Here is a 22,203-nt window from a genome sequence, read left to right as displayed (position 1 = left end):
AATACATGCCTGAAGCGTGCAGATGTGGTCTTGCGTCTCGGTGCAATGTTATCAAGCATAGTGTGAGCGGGCATTCGCATATGCGGCTGAGAAGGAGTGGAGCTGTGAGTAGGGATGACGTTTGCCGGCGCCAGAGCGCTGCAGTGATTCTTTGAGGCTGTGAGTGTCGCTGTTTGCTCACGATGGGCCGATCGGCAGCCAGAGAGCGCGAGAACAGAAGCGAGCCCGAGAGAGAGGAGCCGGCGGACTGCAAGGTCGGCGCAGAAGAGAGCGCGGCGCGGAAGGAGCCTGGTTCTGCTATTGCGAGGGGAGGGGAGGCTCGGCCGGGAGCAGCAGGGCGAAAGCGGCGGCCCGAGCTTTGAAATGTTGGCGCGAGAGAGGCGCTGGTGCCGGCGAGGGCGAGGGCGAGCGCTGCTGTGGTGCGCCTTGGTGGCGGCGTGGGAGCTGGCGTGGGGGCAGCTGCGCTACTCGGTGCCCGAGGAGCTGCAGAAGGGCTCCTTCGTGGGCGACGTGGCCAAGGACCTGGGGCTGGAGCTGGCGGAGCTCCGTCACCGCGGCGCCCGCATCGCAGACAAAGGTAGGAGGCAATATTTTGCTCTGCATGAGAAGACCGGGCACTTAGTGACGGCGGAACGGATAGACAGAGAGCAGCTCTGCGGGCGGCTGGTGGAGAAATGCGTGCTGCGCTGTGAATTGATAGTGGAGGGCGAAATGAAGGTTTATGCAATCGAAGTGGAGGTCAGAGACATTAACGACAACGCGCCCAGCTTCCCAGAGGCAGAAACGCAACTGAAAGTGAGCGAGATAACAGCACCGGGGTCGCGGTTTCCCCTGGCTGAGGCTCATGACCCGGACAGCGGGAGCAATTCCCTGCAGCGCTACGAGCTGAGCGGCGACGAGCACTTCTCGCTGGCCGTCCAGACGCGCCCCGGTGGGGAGAAGCGCCCCGAGCTGGTGCTGGCGAAGGCGCTGGACCGGGAGGAAGGCGCGTTTCACGAGCTGGTGCTGAGGGCGCTGGACGGCGGGGAGCCGGCGCGGACGGGCACGGCGCGGATCCGCGTGGTCGTGCTGGACGCGAACGACAACGCGCCGGTGTTCAGCCAGGCGCTGTACACGGTGCGCGTGCCAGAGGACGTGCCCGTGGGCTCCGCCCTGCTCACCGTCAGAGCCACCGATGCCGACGCCGGGCTCAACGGAGAGGTGAAATATTCATTTCAGAAGATTTCCGAAATGGCATGGGAAATTTTCCAGCTGGACCCTGAGACAGGAGAAATATCTCTCATGCATGAATTGGACTTCGAAGAAATATCCTCACACGAACTGGGGGTGCAGGCGAAGGACGGCGGGGACCTTTCCGACACGGCGAAAGTCGTGATCGCTGTGACCGACGTGAACGACAACGCACCCGAAATAACAGTCACGTCGTCTCTGAGCGCGGTGTCGGAGGACTCTCCCGCCGGGACGGTGGTGGCCCTGCTGCACGTGCAGGACCGGGACTCGGGGGCGAACGGGGAGGTGAGGTGCTCGCTGGGCGCGGGTCTGCCGTTCCGGCTGCGGAGCTCGCTGGGCAGCTACTACAGCGTGGTGACGGCGAGGCAGCTGGACCGCGAGGAGGTGCCGGAGTACAACGTGACGGTGCGGGCGACGGACGGCGGGTCGCCGGCGCTGTGGAGCAGCGCGGTGCTGCCGCTGCGGGTGCTGGACGTGAACGACAACGCGCCGGTGTTCGCGGAGGCGCGCTACAGCGCCTGGCTGCCCGAGAACAACGCCAAGGGCGCGCTGGTGCTGACGGTGCGCGCGGCGGACGCGGACTGGGGGCAGAACGCGCGCGTGCGGTACCGGCTGTGCGAGGGGCAGGTGCGGGGCGCGCCGCTCTCGTCGTACGTGTCGGTGCACGCGGAGACGGGCGCGCTGTACGCGCTGCGCTCCTTCGACTACGAGGAGGTGCGCGAGGTGGGGCTGTGGGTGCGGGCGGAGGACGGCGGCGCGCCGGCGCTGAGCAGCAACGTGTCGGTGCGGCTCTTCATCGTGGACGAGAACGACAACGCGCCGCAGGTGCTGTACCCGCCGGCGGCGCCGGGCGCGGGCTGGACGGGCGTGGAGCTGGCGCCGCGCTCGGCGGAGCCCGGCGCGCTGGTGGCCAAGGTGGTGGCGGTGGACGCGGACTCGGGGCAGAACGCCTGGCTGTCCTACGAGCTGGCCAAGGCCACGGAGCCGGGGCTCTTCCGCGTGGGGCTGCACAGCGGCGAGGTGCGCACGGCGCGGTTGCCGCTGGCGCGCGACGCGCTGCGGCAGAGCCTGCTGGTGGTGGTGAAGGACCACGGGCAGCCGGCGCTGTCGGCCACGGCCACGCTGACCGTGGTGCTGGCCGAGAGCGTGGCCGAGCTGCTGGCGGACCTGGGCGGCGCGGCGGCGCCGGGCGAGCCCGGCGGCAGCCTCACGCGCTGGCTCGTGGTGGCCGTGGCGGCCGTGTGCTGCCTCTTCCTCGCCTTCCTGCTGGCGCTGCTGGCGCTGCGCCTGCGCCGCTGGCGCCGCTCCCGGCTGCTGGCCGCGGGCAGCGGCGCCTTGCGCGCCGTCCCGGCCTCGCACTTCGTGGGCATCGACGGCGTCCGCGCCTTCCTGCACTCCTACTCGCACGACGTCTCGCTCACGGCCGACTCGCGCAAGAGCCAGCTCCGCTGTCCGGCCGGCAGCTGCTCCGACACGCTGCCGGCCGCGCCGCCGCCCGACAAAGGCGCGCCGCTGCTGCCCGAAGAGCCCTCGAGCGCCCGCGGCGACAGCGGAGACGCCCTGCTGGTGAGTCCCTCCAGCGAGACCCTTACGCTCCTTTTAAGCTTCGCTGTGCTGCTGCTGCGCGCTTCTCCGGCCGTGCTCTGTGTTACCCCTACATAGCCCTAGCTCTAAGTAGAGGCCAATCAGGCAAAGATGCGTGCACCCAATATATCGGTGTTTCTCTCTTGTTCCTGCGAGCTGACCGCTGCATTACTGTGGCAGCGTTAGGGCTGGCATGGAGCGTGGGATGTGTGTGCGTGCTTTTGTTTTGAATTGCCTGCTCCTTGGGCAGGGTATTCGAATCTTATTGCCGCTGTAATTTGCTTTTGCAGCGCTACAGAGGGTGCGGAACTGTCAGAAACGTAAACTCTTTTTTTTAAAGGTATTTTCTTCGTGATCGGCTTGTTCTTTGCAATTTGTAGAAAGCCTGTCAATCGGTCGCTGATGTTATCACTCTCCCATTAGAACACGCCCTTTTCCTCTGCTACTAACTCTTTCAAACGGATGTAATCAGTAGGCGGGTAATGGAATCACAAGCATTTAGGCAGCGTGAGATCCTGTGTAAAGATGTGCTGCCTACGGGTAGGTGACCCTGCTGGGTGTCTTAGTCGGTCTGAAGTAGAGTGTGAGCATTTGCTGGTGAGGAAGACCTTGGTGATGAGGAAGAGCGTGTTCACAGAGAGACTTTCTGTCCCTTCGTGGCAGAACGAGGTGAGCCTTTGTTCCCAGAGAGTAGGAGGTTTCTTTGCTGATGAGCACGCAGGCTTCCGAGGTGCTTGGTGCACGCCAGGGCGCATGTGTCCCTGTTGCAGCCAAATGTCGCCTTGTCTTCGGAGAGATACAAGTTCAAAAAGAGCCTATATGAGGCCGCGTTGCTGGGTCATCGCTTGCACCTTTGTTGCACTATGTTTAGTCAGGCTGAAGAATTCTGTCTGTGTAGACATAGGGCTGGCTGAAAAGTTGTCTGAATTCTAATTTTAAGTGAATAGAAGATGGGTGGAAACCTTCGTCTTAGTTGTTATTTTCCATCCACAGCTGTGGTTTCATCCAGTCTTATTTATTGTTAAGTGTGACTGAGGAAATGTGGCTATGGTCTATGCTGTGAGCTTTGTGGGGAGCCTCCTCAATAGCTGTTACTTACTAGATACCTTTATTATATACCTCCTACAAGTGACATAAACTAAAAATCATGCTATGATTCCTTCATTTCAGTAGGCTTCAAATTCTAGCCTTGTTTGTTGTCATGATCTCAAGCTAGACCTCGAAGTGTGTGATAATGGTTTAAAGATGATATCTGCTGTAAATGTACGAGTGGAGGAGCAGTTTCCATAGATACCTTTAATGTTTTCAGCTGAAAACAGGCTCTGATGAACATGTTTGCTATTATGTCACTGCACGCAATGCTCTCACCTATGGCCTATATACGGCCTAGGGTCAGATATTATCTGCGCTGCAAGTAAAGGGTTGTCAGGCAGTGCACTGAGGGTGGGAGGCTGGGTGAGAAAGTGCGGGATATGTGGGTCAGCAGTTCATTTGGCCAGGCAATATTTTGATATCGTGCCTTGTGCCAACGCCCATGGCAGTTATGCTAAGACTCTGTTATGCCTGTCCTTGAAGGTGGTGACAACGCTCTGATGAATGTGTCTTCAGGCAATAACTCCGTATATACAAAGGTGCTGCTGGACTCCAATGCCTCCTAATTCCTGTGTGAAACTCGTTTTCCCACCTGTATGGCCTTTTAACACCATGATGGAGAGTGTCATCACAGCTGCATGTAGGTTTCCCAGGCCTGGGCCACCTGCAAGCTTGGTTTGCTACATGTCTTCCTCGTTCACATTTACAGAGTGGGCTTTTGCTTTTGCACCTGTCAGCATTGTTTTGCAGCAAACGCTGAACTCCCCAGACAAGCTCGCAACCATCTGAAGACTGAATTCTTACATGTGAGGCAGATGAAGCAGAGAAGCTAAACCAGAATCTCTCATATACGCTGTTCTAGCCCCCATGAGACTTAGATTCCGGAGGAGATCTGCAAGAAGACATTCACACTTCTGGCTTCCTAGGCACAGGAGGGCCATATGGTACAAAGATCCATGCACACTGATGACAACTTGTCATCAGAGAGAGATCTGAGCTACTGCTCAGAAGAGCCCTCAAGCGCCTGCAGCGCCAGCGGAGACACCCTCCTGGTGAGTCCCTCCAGCAAGACCATTACGCTGGTTTTAAGCTTGACTGCGTTGCTGCTCTAGACTTCTCTAGTGCTGGGCTTTCCTATCTGTAGGCGGGTTTCTTTGTAGTTGGAGGCACAGCTTTGGGTACTGATGCATTGTTTGTCAATGTCTCTTGCTCAGCTGAAACAGGTCCTGTTCATTTGTTTGTTTTTTTTTTTTTTTTCCGCAGGGTTAGAGTTTGTGTGGCATGTAGGAGATGTGTGCGTGCTGTTGTGTTCAATAATATTTTTGCTGGGGGAATAGCTGCCAATGTTATGTTAGGAGAAGAGTCGCATATCTTGGCAATAGCACGTGTCCTTCCTTAAAGGAGGCTCTTGAACAGTGTCTTTAAGGCAATAGTCCGGCAACCCAGTCTTTGCTGTAAGCCCGCACGTCTTTTACTTCAGCCTTACATCATGCATATGCTTTAGAACATGTGTGTTTTGTCTTACTGGTGTGGTGAGCGTACAGATGTACCTCCCTTGTGTGTATATGTGCACGCTGCGATCCTGGTGCCTCATCAAGAGAAATGGTCTGTATGTGCAGCTGGTAATGGTTAGTGCAGCTGGAGTTTGGGTGATGTGCATTTGAAAATTGTGAGAGTCGAAGACAACCATATAAGCTATGAAGGGTTTGAGGCAAGGGGCTCTGTCTGAGGGACTGCTGAAGGACACAGGGTATGTGGTTTGCTGCATTCCCCTTCTGTCTTACTTCCTACATCAAGCAAACAGTTGTGGCATCATGCAATCTCAGTTCCTTCTGTCTAAATAAACTTGCTCCCCAAATAGGCTGTCATCTCTACCGGGAGCTCTGGGGGAGGCCTCCTGCTTCTTTGTCATCTACCAGATACTATAGACCTGCTGGGAGTGCTGCAATCTAAATTATTATGCTATGATTCCTTTGTTTGTGGATGTTTCAAATGCTGGCCATGTTTGTTGTCATGACCTAAAGCTAGGCCTCAGTGTGCCTGATAGTGGGTGAAAGATGGCATCTGTTAGAAAGGCATGACAGGAGGAGCAATTAGCATCCCTGCCTTTAATGTTTAAAGCTATGAAAAGCATGGCTTTGTTATACATATATTTATATATATGTTATACATTTAATACGTCTCTGAATGCAATGCTGTTGCTTGTGGCATAGGTTGGGCCAAAAGTCAGATAGCTCTGTGCCAACTAAAGCATATGCAGGCAGCGCAAGGAGGGTGAGAGGCTGGATTAGGAAGGGGAAGGTAGGCGGGTCAGCAGTGCACTTAGCTGGGAATGCTTTGAGTAAACGCTTTGCGCCAAGGCCTGTGCCAGTTCGGCTAAGACCCTGTTATTCCTGTCCTTGAAGGTGGTGACAGTCCTCTGAGGATTGTGTCTTCAAGCAAGAACTGTCTATCTCTAGAAGTGCTGCGTGGCTAGAATGCCTAGCAATTCCTGTGGGAAATCTTGTTTTCCCACCTGTATGGCCTTGTAACACTGCAATGGAGAGTTTCACCACAGTTGCATTTAGGTGTTCCTAGCCTTGAGCTGTCTTCAAGCTTTGTCTGCTGGAAGTCTCCTGAAGACAGAATTGTATTGCTGAGGGAAAGCAGAGAAGCTAAACCAGAATCTCTCATTCTCTCTCGTAACACACGGAGATTTACACTTACGGCTTCAGAGGCACAGGAGATGAGCAGGCCGCTCAGCACAAAATGAGCAGGAGCTCCTGCAAGTCTCTGGAAATGAGGGCAAGGGCTCTACCCTTGTGTATAGGCCAGAGTAAGAATTGAGGGCCTAGCTTGCAAGTTGAGGCCTCACTGACTTCCAGGGGCTCTGGGGGTGAATTTTCAAGGCAGACTTGGGGCAGAGAAGCCATAAATGACAGTAGTGGAGCACTTGCCTCACTGGGGTCACCTGCAGGCTGTGGCTGTGTACATTAATACCCAAAAAGGACTGAGAAATCTGAGCTCCTGCTTTGTGAGAAGGAACTCGGGGAGAACACTTGCATACACCCCCACCCGTTGCTTACTCCAGATGGTTAGCGGGAGCTAAACAAGCACTATTGCACACTCCTGGCACCTCTGATACCCCTCTTTGCAGCTGGACACACCCTAACATGGATGGCCTGCTCTAGAGTGCTTCTGGCAACAGCTTGCACCTCGGTGTGCCGTCCTGTATTGCCCACGGCTGCAACCAGGCCTTCTCAAATGCCAGAAGGAAGGCCACAGTTGCAGGCAGGAGTACTTGCAGCACACAGGCAGTGTGCTAAAACCAAACAATGTGAGATCCTTGTTATGGTGGTCCTCGAGCTGCAGAGATTTCAAGAAAGTCCACCCCAACCGCTTTATGGACAGAATCCACGTCAGCGTCAGGCTGTGCTCAGGGCAAAGCACCTACTCTCTTTTGGCCTTCCCTCTTCTCTGCCAGCCAGGTACAGAGAGACAGAAAAGGAGCAAGTTTAATAAGCAGTTCGGTTATATTGGCGTGCTATCATGTGTGTTACCTTTAGTGCCCGGTTTTCTCAATCAGCATTATTTGTTGTTTTACCTGTAAGTAGTGGCTAATTAGGTTGCGTTACTCACGAATATAATGTGTGCACATTCACTTGTTCCTGCGAGCTACCTGCTGAATTATTTCGGCAGTGCTAGAGTCGGCATGGAGCGTGGGATACGTGTGCGTACTTCTGTTTTGCATTGCCTTTAGCTTGGGCTAGGTATTGGAAGAATGTGCCAGGCTGTAACTCATTTTACTGCCTTTTGTTTATAATTCAGCTATTCCTGTGCATGTTAGCTTTTGGGAAGAGATGACAGCTTTAGGTCGATGTTGTGATCCTGATGCATGTCATGAAGAAATGGTTTGTCCGGTTGGTCATCTGATGATACTCATTTACAACGTATGAGGGCCAAAGACAACCACACAAGCTGTGAAGGGTTTGAGATGAGAGTCGGGCGGATTGTGTGTGATTGTCTACTGGGGGACACAGGGGATGTGTAAAACGAGCACATTTTAATGCTGTCTTATTAAAAGTGGAGATGAATGTATGTCTTTGGGTTTTTTTTGGTTACTTTAGGTTAGGTTACTTTGGATAGTACGCCTGGTTACTGCAGTTCATTTGGTCAGTCTGGGCTTCAAAATGGCCATGCTGCTGGTTCCACGCTTTCATTTCTTGTTGCCAGGTGCGTTTGTAGGCAAGTGGAAGACCTAAGTTTGTGTAGACACAGGGCAGGTGAAAGAGTTGGCTGTAGTGTAACAGTTCCGTTGGTCTTAGTTGGTATATTTGGCACACAGTTGTCATTCTATGCAATTTCGTTTGTTATTGTCCGAAGTACAGTGAGGAGCTGTGGCTATGGTCTCTGTTGTGAGCTTTGTGAGGAGCCTCCTTTAATATTTGTTACTTATTCGATCCCGTTATTATGTGCTTACTACAAGTGACGTAGTCTAAAATAGTAACCTATGGTTCCATCATTTCTGTATGTTTCAATTTCTTTTCCTTTCCTTTTTTTTTTGGAAAGAAAAAAGGCTTTTCCTAGCCTTGAGCTTCAAGCTTTGTCTTCTTATTTCACGCTTGTGGAGTGGGCTTTTGCTTTTGGACCTGTTGGGGTTGTTCTGCAGCAAACACTTAATTCCCTAGACAAGCTCACGAGCACCTGAAGACACAATTTTATGGCAGAGGAAGATGAAGCACAGAAGCTCAACCAGAATCTCTCATAATCTCTTGTAACACGGAGATTCAGAGGCCTCCAATAAGACTTTCACACTTATGGCTTCATATGCATGGGAGAGGAGCAGGCCACGTAGCACCAGAATTCATGGGAGCTGATGAAAATTTCTGAAAACGAACCACCCACCTCCCCCGCTCCCTCCTCTATAGACCATAGTAAGAATTTAGGGCCTAGCATGCAACTTGAGGCCTCCCTGACTTCCAGGTGCCTGCGGAGTGAGTTTTTAAGGCAGAGTTGTGGCAAAGCAACTGCAAATGACATCATGGAAATGCTGAGCTCGCTGGGAACAGTTGCAACCCCACTGACACCTCTGATAGCCCACTTTCCAGCTGGCAATGTGCCAACATAGTACGATGAGGTGTAGAGTGCTTCTGGCAAATACCAGCTACTTCTGGGCTGTTTTCAGCTCTTAGAGGACTTACAGACGCACAGCCTGCCTCTCCGTGTGCCATCCTGCATTCCAGCCCAGGGCTGGAACCAGGCCTTCTCAAATGGCAGAAGGAAGGCCACAGCTGCAGGCAGGAATACTTTCAGCTGAACATGATTGCCTAAGATGGTGACGAGCGAGTAAAGAGTTAACAGGCCTGAAGAAGTCTGCCTACTGATATGCGCAAGGACTGATATGCTCAGGGCTGCAGACTAGAAGAGCTAACAGGACTAAAGAACTCTGCCGCCTGACAAGGCCAAGGAGTCTGCATGGACCCGCAGGGAGGGGAGAAGAGATACGGAGGTGTTGTGGTCTTGCTTCGCTAGCAGGGTCCTTCCAAGCAGACAAACAGTCCTGTGATTACAGGACTCGCAAAGGTCAGCAAAAGCAGTGTTTGCCCAGAGCCCCAGCTGTATAAAAAGAGACTGGGCAGCTACGAGAGTTTGAGCAGGGACGGGAACGTGACCTGACCATCCTCTCTGGCTGGATGATGAGTATTCCCCCCTCCCCTTTTCCTGGGACACTGGGTTAAGGTAACTCCTCGAGGCTGAGAGTCCTCTAACTAAGAGAGTGAACAAGAGAGCTTTCAAGTAGGGATAAGCAGTGCTTCCAATTACTAGCGCAGTAACTGACGGTTTCGGGTTATCCTTTCTAAATTAGTAATCGATGATTTTGAGTTATCTCTTCTAAATTAGTAATCAATGATCTTGAATTTTCCTTTCTAAATTAGTAATCGCATTATTTTAATGGATGTTACTAACCCAAGAGCTTGCGTGAGGGAGTAAACTTTTTATTATTATTATTATTATGTTATCGTCTCAGTTGTTACTATCAAAGCATCATAGCGGGATAGATGGGCTGGCCAGATAAAAGGACTTCTGCTTGGAAGCTCCCCAAAAGCACACAGAGTCTCAAGCTGAACGGTGTGAGATCGTTATTATGGTGGACCTCGAGCTGCAGAGATTTCAAGCAAGCCCACCCCAACGGATTTAGGCCCACCCCAACCGCTTTATGGACAGAATGTCAGGCTGTGCTCAGGGCAAAGCACCTACTCTCTTCTGCTACTTCTGCTACTACCTTCAGGGTCCATAATTCTCAAGCAAACACTATTTGCTCTTTTGTCTTCATAAACAAAATGCAGAACAACCCCCTGGCACACACATGAGCAAAGCGGTGAGACTCAGACAAGCTGGAAAGCATTCGCAGGCCTGCCATAAAACGATGGAGCAGACCCTGAGAATGAGAAAGAGCAATAGTCTGCTCTGCCAAGACTTCTTCCCGCTTCTCTCTTTTCCTTGCAACTAAGCACAGGGCTTTGCCAAAATTCATGGGGCTTACCTCAAAGAGAAGCGCAAAACTACTTTGACCGCTCTCCTTTCCAGACTGGGCGTATGTTCCATCCTGCGCATGAGGGATCTCATTCATCACACTGTCACACATATTTCGAAGCGCCGCCGCCGCCGGAACCGCCGCAGCCTCCCGCGCGGCGGCTGCTCGCTCGCACAGCGCCGGGCGGGCGGGGACCGGCACAGGCAGAAACACCCGCTGGGAGGGCGAGAACGACCGAGCGGCCGGCGGGAGAGGCGGCGAGCGGTCGACAAGACGATTCTCGTCTCCCCTGCAGTTCTTACCTTGCTAGAGGACATTTTGCGAGTAGACAGCGCAGGCGGGGTGCAGGACTCTCCGCGGAGAGAAAGGAGAGCACGAAGCAGATTGGCGGAGATCAGCAGCGGCCGAGGCGGCCCCGGGATCGCCGCCCCGCGCTGCGGTGCCCGCGAGTGCCGGACGGGCACGGAAGGAAGGGAAGGGGCGGGAGGACGGAGCGCAGGGCGGACTGCTGAAAATGGAAAGCCGGCACAGCGGAAGGCAAAGCTCGATGGGAGCCGGGGCAGTGCTGCTGTGCGCTTGGCTGCTGTCGTCGGGCTGCCGGGCGGCGCCGGAGCGGCTGCGCTACGCGATTGCCGAGGAAACGGGCAGCGGCTCCGTGGTGGGGCCGCTGGCGCGGGACCTGGGGCTCAGCCCGGCAGAGCTGCCGGCACGGCAGCTGCGGATCAGCTCGGAGAAGCACTGGTGGTGCAGAGCCCGCTCAACGATTTCCACGTCGACGTGGCCATCCAGGACATCAACGACAACTCGCCGGTCTTCAGCAAGGCTGCTCTCGATCTGGAGATCGGTGAACTGATCCTTCCTGGTGCGCGATTTCCGCTGGAGATGGCGCAAGATCCGGATGTGGGAAGCAACTTGCTGCTCAGCTACCAGCTCACTCAAAACCCGTCCTTCTCGCTGGCAGTGACGGAGACGCCAAGCGGCAAGAGGCAGCCCGAGCTGGTGTTAGCAGCAGCTTTGGATCGCGAGAAGCAGAGCTCCTTTCAGATGGTGCTGACGGCGGTGGACGGCGGGGCTCCAGCGAGGTCGGGGACTGTGCAGCTTCGCATCAGCGTGACAGACGCCAATGACAACGCGCCCGTGTTCAGCAAAAGCGCCTACGAGGCGCGAGTGCGGGAGAACCTGCCGGCGGGGTCGCTGGTGCTGCAGGTGCGAGCCACGGATGCGGACGCGGGCTCCAACGGCCGAGTGTCGTACGCCTTCAGCAACGTGCCGGAGGCTGTCCGCGTTTTTTGTTCTCATTTTCCTTCTCCATTTCCCTTTTCTTTTCCTTCTCCCTTCTCCTTTCTCCCTTCTCCCTTCTCCCTCTCCCTTCTCTTCTCTTTCTTTTCCGCTCGGAGTTCGACCCTTCTGTGCGGAGAAGCCCCCACCGTGTGCCGGGCGCAGGAGCAGGGACTCTGCCAAGGCACTGTGCGCCCCCCGTTGATTTCCCCCTCGGCACCGCCGCGGCCCGGCCGCGGCCGCCCTGCCCCGGCTTCCCGGCGGCGCCCCTGGCGAGCGGCTGGTGCCAGCGGCGGCCGGGCTCTGGCGGCGGCGCGGGGGAGGCGAGCGCTCGGCCGCGGCCCGGCGGGAGCAGTTCCGGCCGCGGGCCGCAGGGTGGTGCTGTTGGCCAAGGCGGCGCTGCAGCGGCGCTGCGGCGCGGGGAGGCGGCGGCGGCGGCGGCGGCGGCGGCGGCGAGAGGGGCGGCGAGCGCGGCGGCGAGCGGTCCTCCGTGCGAGCGGCGTCCGGGCCTCCTGGGCCGCCCTCCGGGCCGCGTAGCGGACTGGGCGAGCAGGGGCGCCCGCCCGCATGGCTGCCGCGTTTCCGTGCGGGCATTTCCGCGGAGGACCGGGCAGGCGAGGCGGCAGACGGAGGGTGTCCGCCGGGCCCGACATGGCGTCTGCAAGGCAAGTGCTTTGTCTCTGTGTTTTGCTCTCCGTGCCGCACGTTCGCTCCGAGCCCATTCGCTACTCCGTCGCCGAGGAGAGGGAGAGCGGCTCCCTGGTGGCTCATGTCGCGAAGGACGTGGGGCTGGACGTGGCGCAGCTCCGGGCTCGCGACGCCCGGCTTCTTTCGGACGGCAGCCGGCAGTATTTTCGGTTAGACCGCAGCACCGGCCGCCTGGCAGTTAGGGAGAGGATCGATCGGGAGGAGATCTGCGGCCAGTCCGTCACGTGCACGGTCGCCTTTGAGTTGCTGCTGGGCAACCCTCTGCAGTTCTTTCGGATCGAGGTGGCCGTAGAGGATATCAATGACCACTCGCCAGTTTTCCCGGAGGAACAAGTGACTTTTAAGATCCCGGAAACGAGCGAGCCGGGGTCCCGTTTCCCTCTGGAGGGGGCTCGGGACCTAGATGTTGGCAGCAACAGCCTGCAGGCTTACAGCATCGCTCCCGAGAACGAGTATTTCAGCGTCTCTTTCCGGAGTCAGAGTAGAGGCGGCAAATCCGTCGAATTAGTCTTGGAAAAGCCGCTGGACAGAGAGGAGCAACCGGAGGTTGCTTTCAATCTCATTGCCACGGACGGAGGCTCTCCGCCCCGGAGCGGGACGGCCCAGATCCGCATCGTTGTCCTGGACGCAAATGACAACGCTCCTGTCTTCACGCAGGAGGTGTACGATGGACAGGTTTTGGAAAACGCCGCGGAGGACTCGGTGGTTCTGCGAGTGGTCGCAACCGATGCGGATGTGGGAGCTAACGGGGAGATACGCTACTCGTTCGGTCAAGCGGTGGGGCACAGCCACTCGGCGTTCAAGATCGACCCGGTGAGTGGTGAAATTCGTGTCACCCAGCGCCTGGACTTCGAAGCGGCGGAGAAACACGAGCTGAGCGTGCGCGCCAGCGACGGCGGGGGTCTCTCCGCGCTGTGCAAGGTGGTGGTGGAGGTGGTGGACGTGAACGACAACGCGCCGGAGCTGGTGGTGAGTTCCTTCAGCAGCCCCCTGGCCGAGAGCGCCTTGCCCGGGACGGTGGTCGGCCTCTTTGTCGTTAAGGACCGGGACGCCGGGGACAACGGGAAGGTCGTCTGTTCGCTCGAGGACCAGCCCTCTTTCTCGCTGAGGCCTGCCTATAAGAACTACTACGAGCTGGTGACAGCGAGCGCCCTGGACCGGGAGGAGAGGGCGCAGTACGTCCTCGCCGTCACGGCGGCCGACGCGGGGTCCCCGCCTCTCACGACCACGCAGACCTTCACGGTGGACATCTCCGACGTCAATGACAACGCGCCCGTGTTCAACCAGACGTCGTACACCATGTACGTGCGTGAGAACAACGAGCCGGCCGCGCTCGTGGGGGCCGTGCGCGCCGCGGACGAGGACGTGGGGCCCAACTCGAAGGTGAGCTATTCCCTGGCGCCGGCGCGCCCCGCCGAGCGGGCGCCGCGCTCCTACGTCTCCGTGAACTCCGAGAACGGGAAGGTGTTTGTGCTGCGGCCGCTGGACTACGAGCAGGTGAGGCAGCTGGAGGTCGTGGTGAGCGCCGCCGACTCGGGCTCGCCGTCCCTCAGCGCCAACGTCACGGTGCGCATCGTCGTGGTGGACGAAAACGACAACGCGCCCGTGGTGCTGCACCCCGCGCAGGACAGCTCGCCGCCGTCCAGCGAGCTGGTGCCCACGTCGGCCGAGGCGGGCTACCTCGTCACCAAAGTGGTGGCCGTCGACGCGGACTCGGGGCAGAATTCGTGGCTTTCCTACCACCTGCTCAAGGCGACGGAGCCCGGGCTGTTCGCCGTGGGGGCCCAAACCGGGGAGGTGCGGCTGAGGAGGCCGGTGAGCGAGAGAGACGCCGTGAAGCAGAAGCTGGTGGTCCTGGTGCGGGACAACGGGCGGCCGCCGCTGTCCGCCACCGCGGTGCTGGGGGCGCTCCTGCTCGACGGCTTCTCGGACGCGCACATGCCGCGCAGCGGCCTGGCCCCGCAGGACGAGGGCGGCTCCCTGACGCTTTATTTAATCGTTTCCCTGGCCCTCGTCTCGCTCCTCTTCCTCGCTTCGGCCGCAGCCTTCGTCGCTTGCAAGGTGTGCAAGAGAAAGGCGCTGAAAGAGGGCACCGTGCTTTACGGCCCCGGCGACTTCCAGAGCGGCGTGGCCCACGCAGCCGGCACGGGCACTCTGCCGCACGCCTACTGCTACGAGGTGAGCCTCACGACGGGCTCGGGCAGCAGCGAGTTCAAGTTCCTGAAGCCGGTCCTCGCCAGCCTGCCGCCGCAGCGCTGCGGCACGGGCGGGGGCGCTGCCGGGGAAGAGGATTTCCCCAGCGGCCTCCCCCGCGCGGAGCAACCGCGACCGCAGAGCCACGGGACGCTGCCTGCGGCACCGTTCGGCAAGCTTGCCTTTGACTAGTGCTACGTGAGCATAGTCAGCGGCTTGACGCTTCCCTCCTAAGACGGCGTGGAACAGGGTGTTCAGCACTTGGCAGACCCTGAGTGGGGAGGGACCCGGGCTAAGAGACGCGGCAATGTTCCTCCCAGAGGAAACCTGCAGGCGCAATTAGCGTCACCAATTTCCCTCGTATCCCGAGCCACTACAACGGTTTGCTGCCACCACCACCAACATCAGCAACAAAAAAAGGAAAAAGAAAAAAAAAGTTTGGCTTCCTCATTGGTTCGGGGTTTTTTTGTTTGTTTTTCTTCCTTTCCTCTGTAGCCGTTTCTGAAGCGTTTGCGGAGCAGAGTTAGCTGCGGAGCGTCCTGTTAAGCCCTTGTCTCACTCGTTGTAAGGAAATAAAGCAGCAGTTCTAACCGCACTTCTGTGCTGCAGCACGGTCTCGAGGTTGAAAAGACAAACCAGGCGTTTGCTGAAGCCTGCGCTGTAAACCCGCCCCCCCCCCTCCGGCTACTAAAGAGCCTGAAGTAACGGGTACTTTGGTGCAATGTGGTGCAAGCTCTGCTCTCTGCCTTCCGCGGGCCCTGGACCTCTCTTTCTGGGGAGTGTGTTTGATCTTCTGAACAATTGCTTTGATGGTGTATAGCGGTAGCCCTGTTGTGTATCAGCACGTAATACAACGGCGCTGCGGGATGACTCATCGAAGTCCTTACATCCATCCGTTTTGCTTCGCGCTCTTCCAACTCAGCAGTCGATAAAGGTGGTTTTGTCCGAGTACAGAAGACCCAACTTCCCGAGGGGAATGGTGGTTGTGGGCGGGGAGGGAGGAAGAGAGGGAATGTGCTTGAGTTCGCCTCGGACATATAGGAGAAGGAACGTTGCCGGGGTAGACTGCAACTATACCAAATCGTGCGCAGGTATTCAATCTGAGCGGATGGTTGTAAAGAAATTGCCCGTGTCTCTTCGAAGGGCTTGCCCTGAAGCTAGAACTGATGTGAAGTGCGAAAGGGCCTTCGAAGTGGGTGCCGATGTGGTATTCCTCGTTAGAGCATTTGCATTCTCCTTTTTTCCCCCCGATTTTCCTTGTCGTATGCTAACTGCCTCTTAACAGTGTTTGTCGCATGCTTTGAACTAAGAGTTGTCACTCGCGATGTAGGAACGCACTGCTTGAACGAAGGCTGCCGAGCAGTGAGTATTCGGAAACCGTCGCGTTGTATGGAATTGCAGTCACCAAGTGGAAAATTGTAAGCGTTCTCTGGAAAAACAAAGCAATAAAAAGAATAAAAGCACTCGCATGCCATTGCTGCAATGAAATACACGTCGGCTGCGGAGGCAGCTTTGGACACATATCTCGTTCGTTCCACCTTCTGTAAAGCACCCAAAGGCTTTCAGCAGTGTGAAGGTTTGTCTGGGGGCGGGGGCGGGGGAGAGGGCGAGATAACGCTGAGCATTTTTCTTTACCCCTGGGGAAAGTGGCTGCGAAAGGCCGAGTTCAATGACCGTCGCGGGCTATCGGCGCCTACAGCAGCAGTGGCCCTGGGCATGCAAAGGCGCCTGCAAGTCAGCGAGGTGCGGCTCCAGAGCCCCGCTTGTGCTTCACGGCGTGCTGGAGCGAAGGAGCCGTGTGAGCGCGTGGGCTCCGAAGACGGCTGTAACTAGAATGGCAACGGTAGGACGTTACCTGCAGAGGTCCAGACGGGTGCTCTTTAGAAACGTGCCTGACGTTAAGGTGCCGGGAGGTTGAGAGGAGGGGGCAGCACAGAGACACAGGGGTTCCTTGGGGAAGGTGTTCTTGGGAGCGCCACGAGTTGGGCATTGGGTGTTGAAAAGCGTCGGGGGAGGGGGGGGTCACCCCGGGAGAGAGTGGGGAGGCCCCGATGAAAAGGCGTGTGCAAGTCCTGAGGCTGAGGAGAGTTCCCGGCTGCTCGGAACTTGTGTGTCCCGTGTTTTACTATGGTTACCACCCGATGAAGTCCGGCAGCCGTTTCCTGTAGTCGTGTGCCTTATAGTAGTCCTGTGTTATAATATAGAGGATGGTTACAGAAAGCAACGCTTGCATTTCCCCCCCCCGCCCCTCCCCTCGAAACGGCCACGCTGTTTTTGCAGCTTGTCCTGTGCAGGTTCCTGTTGCTCCTAAAAGCCTTTCCCATCATGGGAAAGCCCTACCATGCCATTTCTCCAGCGTTGCTCAAGTCTTTGAATGTTCCTAGAAGTTCGTTGGAATCTGATGCTAGCCTGCGGTGTATGATGGGGTGAATACATGCCTGAAGCGTGCAGATGTGGTCTTGCGTCTCGGTGCAATGTTATCAAGCATAGTGTGAGCGGGCATTCGCATATGCGGCTGAGAAGGAGTGGAGCTGTGAGTAGGGATGACGTTTGCCGGCGCCAGAGCGCTGCAGTGATTCTTTGAGGCTGTGAGTGTCGCTGTTTGCTCACGATGGGCCGATCGGCAGCCAGAGAGCGCGAGAACAGAAGCGAGCCCGAGAGAGAGGAGCCGGCGGACTGCAAGGTCGGCGCAGAAGAGAGCGCGGCGCGGAAGGAGCCTGGTTCTGCTATTGCGAGGGGAGGGGAGGCTCGGCCGGGAGCAGCAGGGCGAAAGCGGCGGCCCGAGCTTTGAAATGTGGGCGCGAGAGAGGCGCTGGTGCCGGCGAGGGCGAGCGCTGCTGTGGTGCGCCTTGGTGGCGGCGTGGGAGCTGGCGTGGGGGCAGCTGCGCTACTCGGTGCCCGAGGAGCTGCAGAAGGGCTCCTTCGTGGGCGACGTGGCCAAGGACCTGGGGCTGGAGCTAGCGGCGCTCCGCCATCGCGGCGCCCGCATCGCAGACAAAGGTAGGAGGCAATATTTTGCTCTGCATGAGAAGACCGGGCACTTAGTGGCGGCGGAACGGATAGACAGAGAGCAGGTCTGCGACGCCGCGGATGAGTGCGTGCTGCGCTGTGAGGTGATAGTGGAGGGCGAAATGAAGGTTTATGCAATCGAAGTGGAGGTCAGAGACATTAACGACAACGCGCCCAGCTTCCCAGAGGCAGAAACGCAACTGAAAGTGAGCGAGATAACAGCACCGGGGTCGCGGTTTCCCCTGGCTGAGGCTCATGACCCGGACAGCGGGAGCAATTCCCTGCAGCGCTACGAGCTGAGCGGCGACGAGCACTTCTCGCTGGCCGTCCAGACGCGCCCCGGTGGGGAGAAGCGTCCCGAGCTGGTGCTGGCGAAGGCGCTGGACCGGGAGGAAGGCGCGTTTCACGAGCTGGTGCTGAGGGCGCTGGACGGCGGGGAGCCGGCGCGGACGGGCACGGCGCGGATCCGCGTGGTCGTGCTAGACGCGAACGACAACGCGCCGGTGTTCAGCCAGGCGCTGTACACGGTGCGCGTGCCGGAGGACGTGCCCGTGGGCTCCACCCTGCTCACCGTCAGAGCCACCGATGCCGACGCCGGGCTCAACGGAGAGGTGAAATATTCATTTCAGAAGATTTCAGTGAAAGCATCGCAAATATTCCAGCTGGTCACGGAAACGGGAGCGATCACCCTGGTGAGGAGCCTGGACTTCGAGGAAGGCAGCTCGTACGAGCTGGGGGTGCAGGCACACGACGGTGGGGACCTTTCCGACACGGCGAAAGTCGTGATCGCGGTGACTGACATGAACGACAACGCACCCGAAATAACAGTCACGTCGTCTCTGAGCGCGGTGTCGGAGGACTCTCCCGCCGGGACGGTGGTGGCCCTGCTGCACGTGCAGGACCGGGACTCGGGCGCGAACGGGGAGGTGAGGTGCTCGCTGGGCGCGGGTCTGCCGTTCCGGCTGCGGAGCTCGCTGGGCAGCTACTACAGCGTGGTGACGGCGAGGCAGCTGGACCGCGAGGAGGTGCCGGAGTACAACGTGACGGTGCGGGCGACGGACGGCGGGTCGCCGGCGCTGTGGAGCAGCGCGGTGCTGCCGCTGCGGGTGCTGGACGTGAACGACAACGCGCCGGTGTTCGCGGAGGCGCGCTACAGCGCCTGGCTGCCCGAGAACAACGCCAAGGGCGCGCTGGTGCTGACGGTGCGCGCGGCGGACGCGGACTGGGGGCAGAACGCGCGCGTGCGGTACCGGCTGTGCGAGGGGCAGGTGCGGGGCGCGCCGCTCTCGTCGTACGTGTCGGTGCACGCGGAGACGGGCGCGCTGTACGTGCTGCGCTCCTTCGACTACGAGGAGGTGCGCGAGGTGGGGCTGTGGGTGCGGGCGGAGGACGGCGGCGCGCCGGCGCTGAGCAGCAACGTGTCGGTGCGGCTCTTCATCGTGGACGAGAACGACAACGCGCCGCAGGTGCTGTACCCGCCGGCGGCGCCGGGCGCGGGCTGGACGGGCGTGGAGCTGGCGCCGCGCTCGGCGGAGCCCGGCGCGCTGGTGGCCAAGGTGGTGGCGGTGGACGCGGACTCGGGGCAGAACGCCTGGCTGTCCTACGAGCTGGCCAAGGCCACGGAGCCGGGGCTCTTCCGCGTGGGGCTGCACAGCGGCGAGGTGCGCACGGCGCGGTTGCCGCTGGCGCGCGACGCGCTGCGGCAGAGCCTGCTGGTGGTGGTGAAGGACCACGGGCAGCCGGCGCTGTCGGCCACGGCCACGCTGACCGTGGTGCTGGCCGAGAGCGTGGCCGAGCTGCTGGCGGACCTGGGCGGCGCGGCGGCGCCGGGCGAGCCCGGCGGCAGCCTCACGCGCTGGCTCGTGGTGGCCGTGGCGGCCGTGTGCTGCCTCTTCCTCGCCTTCCTGCTGGCGCTGCTGGCGCTGCGCCTGCGCCGCTGGCGCCGCTCCCGGCTGCTGGCCGCGGGCAGCGGCGCCTTGCGCGCCGTCCCGGCCTCGCACTTCGTGGGCATCGACGGCGTCCGCGCCTTCCTGCACTCCTACTCGCACGACGTCTCGCTCACGGCCGACTCGCGCAAGAGCCAGCTCCGCTGTCCGGCCGGCAGCTGCTCCGACACGCTGCCGGCCGCGCCGCCGCCCGACAAAGGCGCGCCGCTGCTGCCCGAAGAGCCCTCGAGCGCCCGCGGCGACAGCGGAGACGCCCTGCTGGTGAGTCCCTCCAGCGAGACCCTTACGCTCCTTTTAAGCTTCGCTGTGCTGCTGCTGCGCGCTTCTCCGGCCGTGCTCTGTGTTACCCCTACATAGCCCTAGCTCTAAGTAGAGGCCAATCAGGCAAAGATGCGTGCACCCAATATATCGGTGTTTCTCTCTTGTTCCTGCGAGCTGACCGCTGCATTACTGTGGCAGCGTTAGGGCTGGCATGGAGCGTGGGATGTGTGTGCGTGCTTTTGTTTTGAATTGCCTGCTCCTTGGGCAGGGTATTCGAATCTTATTGCCGCTGTAATTTGCTTTTGCAGCGCTACAGAGGGTGCGGAACTGTCAGAAACGTAAACTCTTTTTTTTAAAGGTATTTTCTTCGTGATCGGCTTGTTCTTTGCAATTTGTAGAAAGCCTGTCAATCGGTCGCTGATGTTATCACTCTCCCATTAGAACACGCCCTTTTCCTCTGCTACTAACTCTTTCAAACGGATGTAATCAGTAGGCGGGTAATGGAATCACAAGCATTTAGGCAGCGTGAGATCCTGTGTAAAGATGTGCTGCCTACGGGTAGGTGACCCTGCTGGGTGTCTTAGTCGGTCTGAAGTAGAGTGTGAGCATTTGCTGGTGAGGAAGACCTTGGTGATGAGGAAGAGCGTGTTCACAGAGAGACTTTCTGTCCCTTCGTGGCAGAACGAGGTGAGCCTTTGTTCCCAGAGAGTAGGAGGTTTCTTTGCTGATGAGCACGCAGGCTTCCGAGGTGCTTGGTGCACGCCAGGGCGCATGTGTCCCTGTTGCAGCCAAATGTCGCCTTGTCTTCGGAGAGATACAAGTTCAAAAAGAGCCTATATGAGGCCGCGTTGCTGGGTCATCGCTTGCACCTTTGTTGCACTATGTTTAGTCAGGCTGAAGAATTCTGTCTGTGTAGACATAGGGCTGGCTGAAAAGTTGTCTGAATTCTAATTTTAAGTGAATAGAAGATGGGTGGAAACCTTCGTCTTAGTTGTTATTTTCCATCCACAGCTGTGGTTTCATCCAGTCTTATTTATTGTTAAGTGTGACTGAGGAAATGTGGCTATGGTCTATGCTGTGAGCTTTGTGAGGAGCCTCCTCAATAGCTGTTACTTACTAGATACCTTTATTATATACCTCCTACAAGTGACATAAACTAAAAATCATGCTATGATTCCTTCATTTCAGTAGGCTTCAAATTCTAGCCTTGTTTGTTGTCATGATCTCAAGCTAGACCTCGAAGTGTGTGATAATGGTTTAAAGATGATATCTGCTGTAAATGTATGAGTGGAGGAGCAGTTTCCATAGATACCTTTAATGTTTTCAGCTGAAAACAGGCTCTGATGAACATGTTTGCTATTATGTCACTGCACGCAATGCTCTCACCTATGGCCTATATACGGCCTAGGGTCAGATATTATCTGCGCTGCAAGTAAAGGGTTGTCAGGCAGTGCACTGAGGGTGGGAGGCTGGGTGAGAAAGTGCGGGATATGTGGGTCAGCAGTTCATTTGGCCAGGCAATATTTTGATATCGTGCCTTGTGCCAACGCCCATGGCAGTTATGCTAAGACTCTGTTATGCCTGTCCTTGAAGGTGGTGACAACGCTCTGATGAATGTGTCTTCAGGCAATAACTCCGTATATACAAAGGTGCTGCTGGACTCCAATGCCTCCTAATTCCTGTGTGAAACTCGTTTTCCCACCTGTATGGCCTTTTAACACCATGATGGAGAGTGTCATCACAGCTGCATGTAGGTTTCCCAGGCCTGGGCCACCTGCAAGCTTGGTTTGCTACATGTCTTCCTCGTTCACATTTACAGAGTGGGCTTTTGCTTTTGCACCTGTCAGCATTGTTTTGCAGCAAACGCTGAACTCCCCAGACAAGCTCGCAACCATCTGAAGACTGAATTCTTACATGTGAGGCAGATGAAGCAGAGAAGCTAAACCAGAATCTCTCATATACGCTGTTCTAGCCCCCATGAGACTTAGATTCCGGAGGAGATCTGCAAGAAGACATTCACACTTCTGGCTTCCTAGGCACAGGAGGGCCATATGGTACAAAGATCCATGCACACTGATGACAACTTGTCATCAGAGAGAGATCTGAGCTACTGCTCAGAAGAGCCCTCAAGCGCCTGCAGCGCCAGCGGAGACACCCTCCTGGTGAGTCCCTCCAGCAAGACCATTACGCTGGTTTTAAGCTTGACTGCGTTGCTGCTCTAGACTTCTCTAGTGCTGGGCTTTCCTATCTGTAGGCGGGTTTCTTTGTAGTTGGAGGCACAGCTTTGGGTACTGATGCATTGTTTGTCAATGTCTCTTGCTCAGCTGAAACAGGTCCTGTTCATTTGTTTGTTTTTTTTTTTTTTCCGCAGGGTTAGAGTTTGTGTGG

The 22,203-nt window shown here is 57.3% G+C and overlaps 2 protein-coding genes and 2 pseudogenes across 2 annotated transcripts in view; all 4 read left to right on the top strand.

Annotated features, from left to right (window-relative positions):
• Positions 1 to 22,203, top strand: part of LOC106488064 (protocadherin gamma-C5) — a 230,036-nt gene that overhangs the window by 111,274 nt on the left and 96,559 nt on the right. The window lies entirely within an intron of this gene.
• Positions 364 to 2,892, top strand: LOC136993367 (protocadherin gamma-A12 pseudogene; annotated as a pseudogene).
• LOC106499865 (protocadherin beta-15-like) lies at positions 12,165 to 16,062 on the top strand. Its single transcript, XM_013961521.2, has one exon. It carries the CDS (start codon positions 12,266 to 12,268, stop codon positions 14,789 to 14,791), a length of 2,526 nt encoding a protein of 841 aa, XP_013816975.2. The 5' UTR covers positions 12,165 to 12,265; the 3' UTR covers positions 14,792 to 16,062.
• Positions 17,291 to 19,911, top strand: LOC136993366 (protocadherin gamma-A12 pseudogene; annotated as a pseudogene).

Source organism: Apteryx mantelli, chromosome 14 (assembly GCF_036417845.1).
Source record: "Apteryx mantelli isolate bAptMan1 chromosome 14, bAptMan1.hap1, whole genome shotgun sequence".
Taxonomy (NCBI): Eukaryota; Metazoa; Chordata; class Aves; order Apterygiformes; family Apterygidae; genus Apteryx; species Apteryx mantelli.
Note: the sequence above shows the minus strand (reverse complement) of the source record. Positions and strands in the feature narration are given on the sequence as shown.

Bases quoted from the DNA above. Each gene is read 5' to 3' on its own strand.
- LOC106499865 (XM_013961521.2), top strand. From the start codon at position 12,266: ATGGCTGCCGCGTTTCCGTGCGGGCATTTCCGCGGAGGACCGGGCAGG.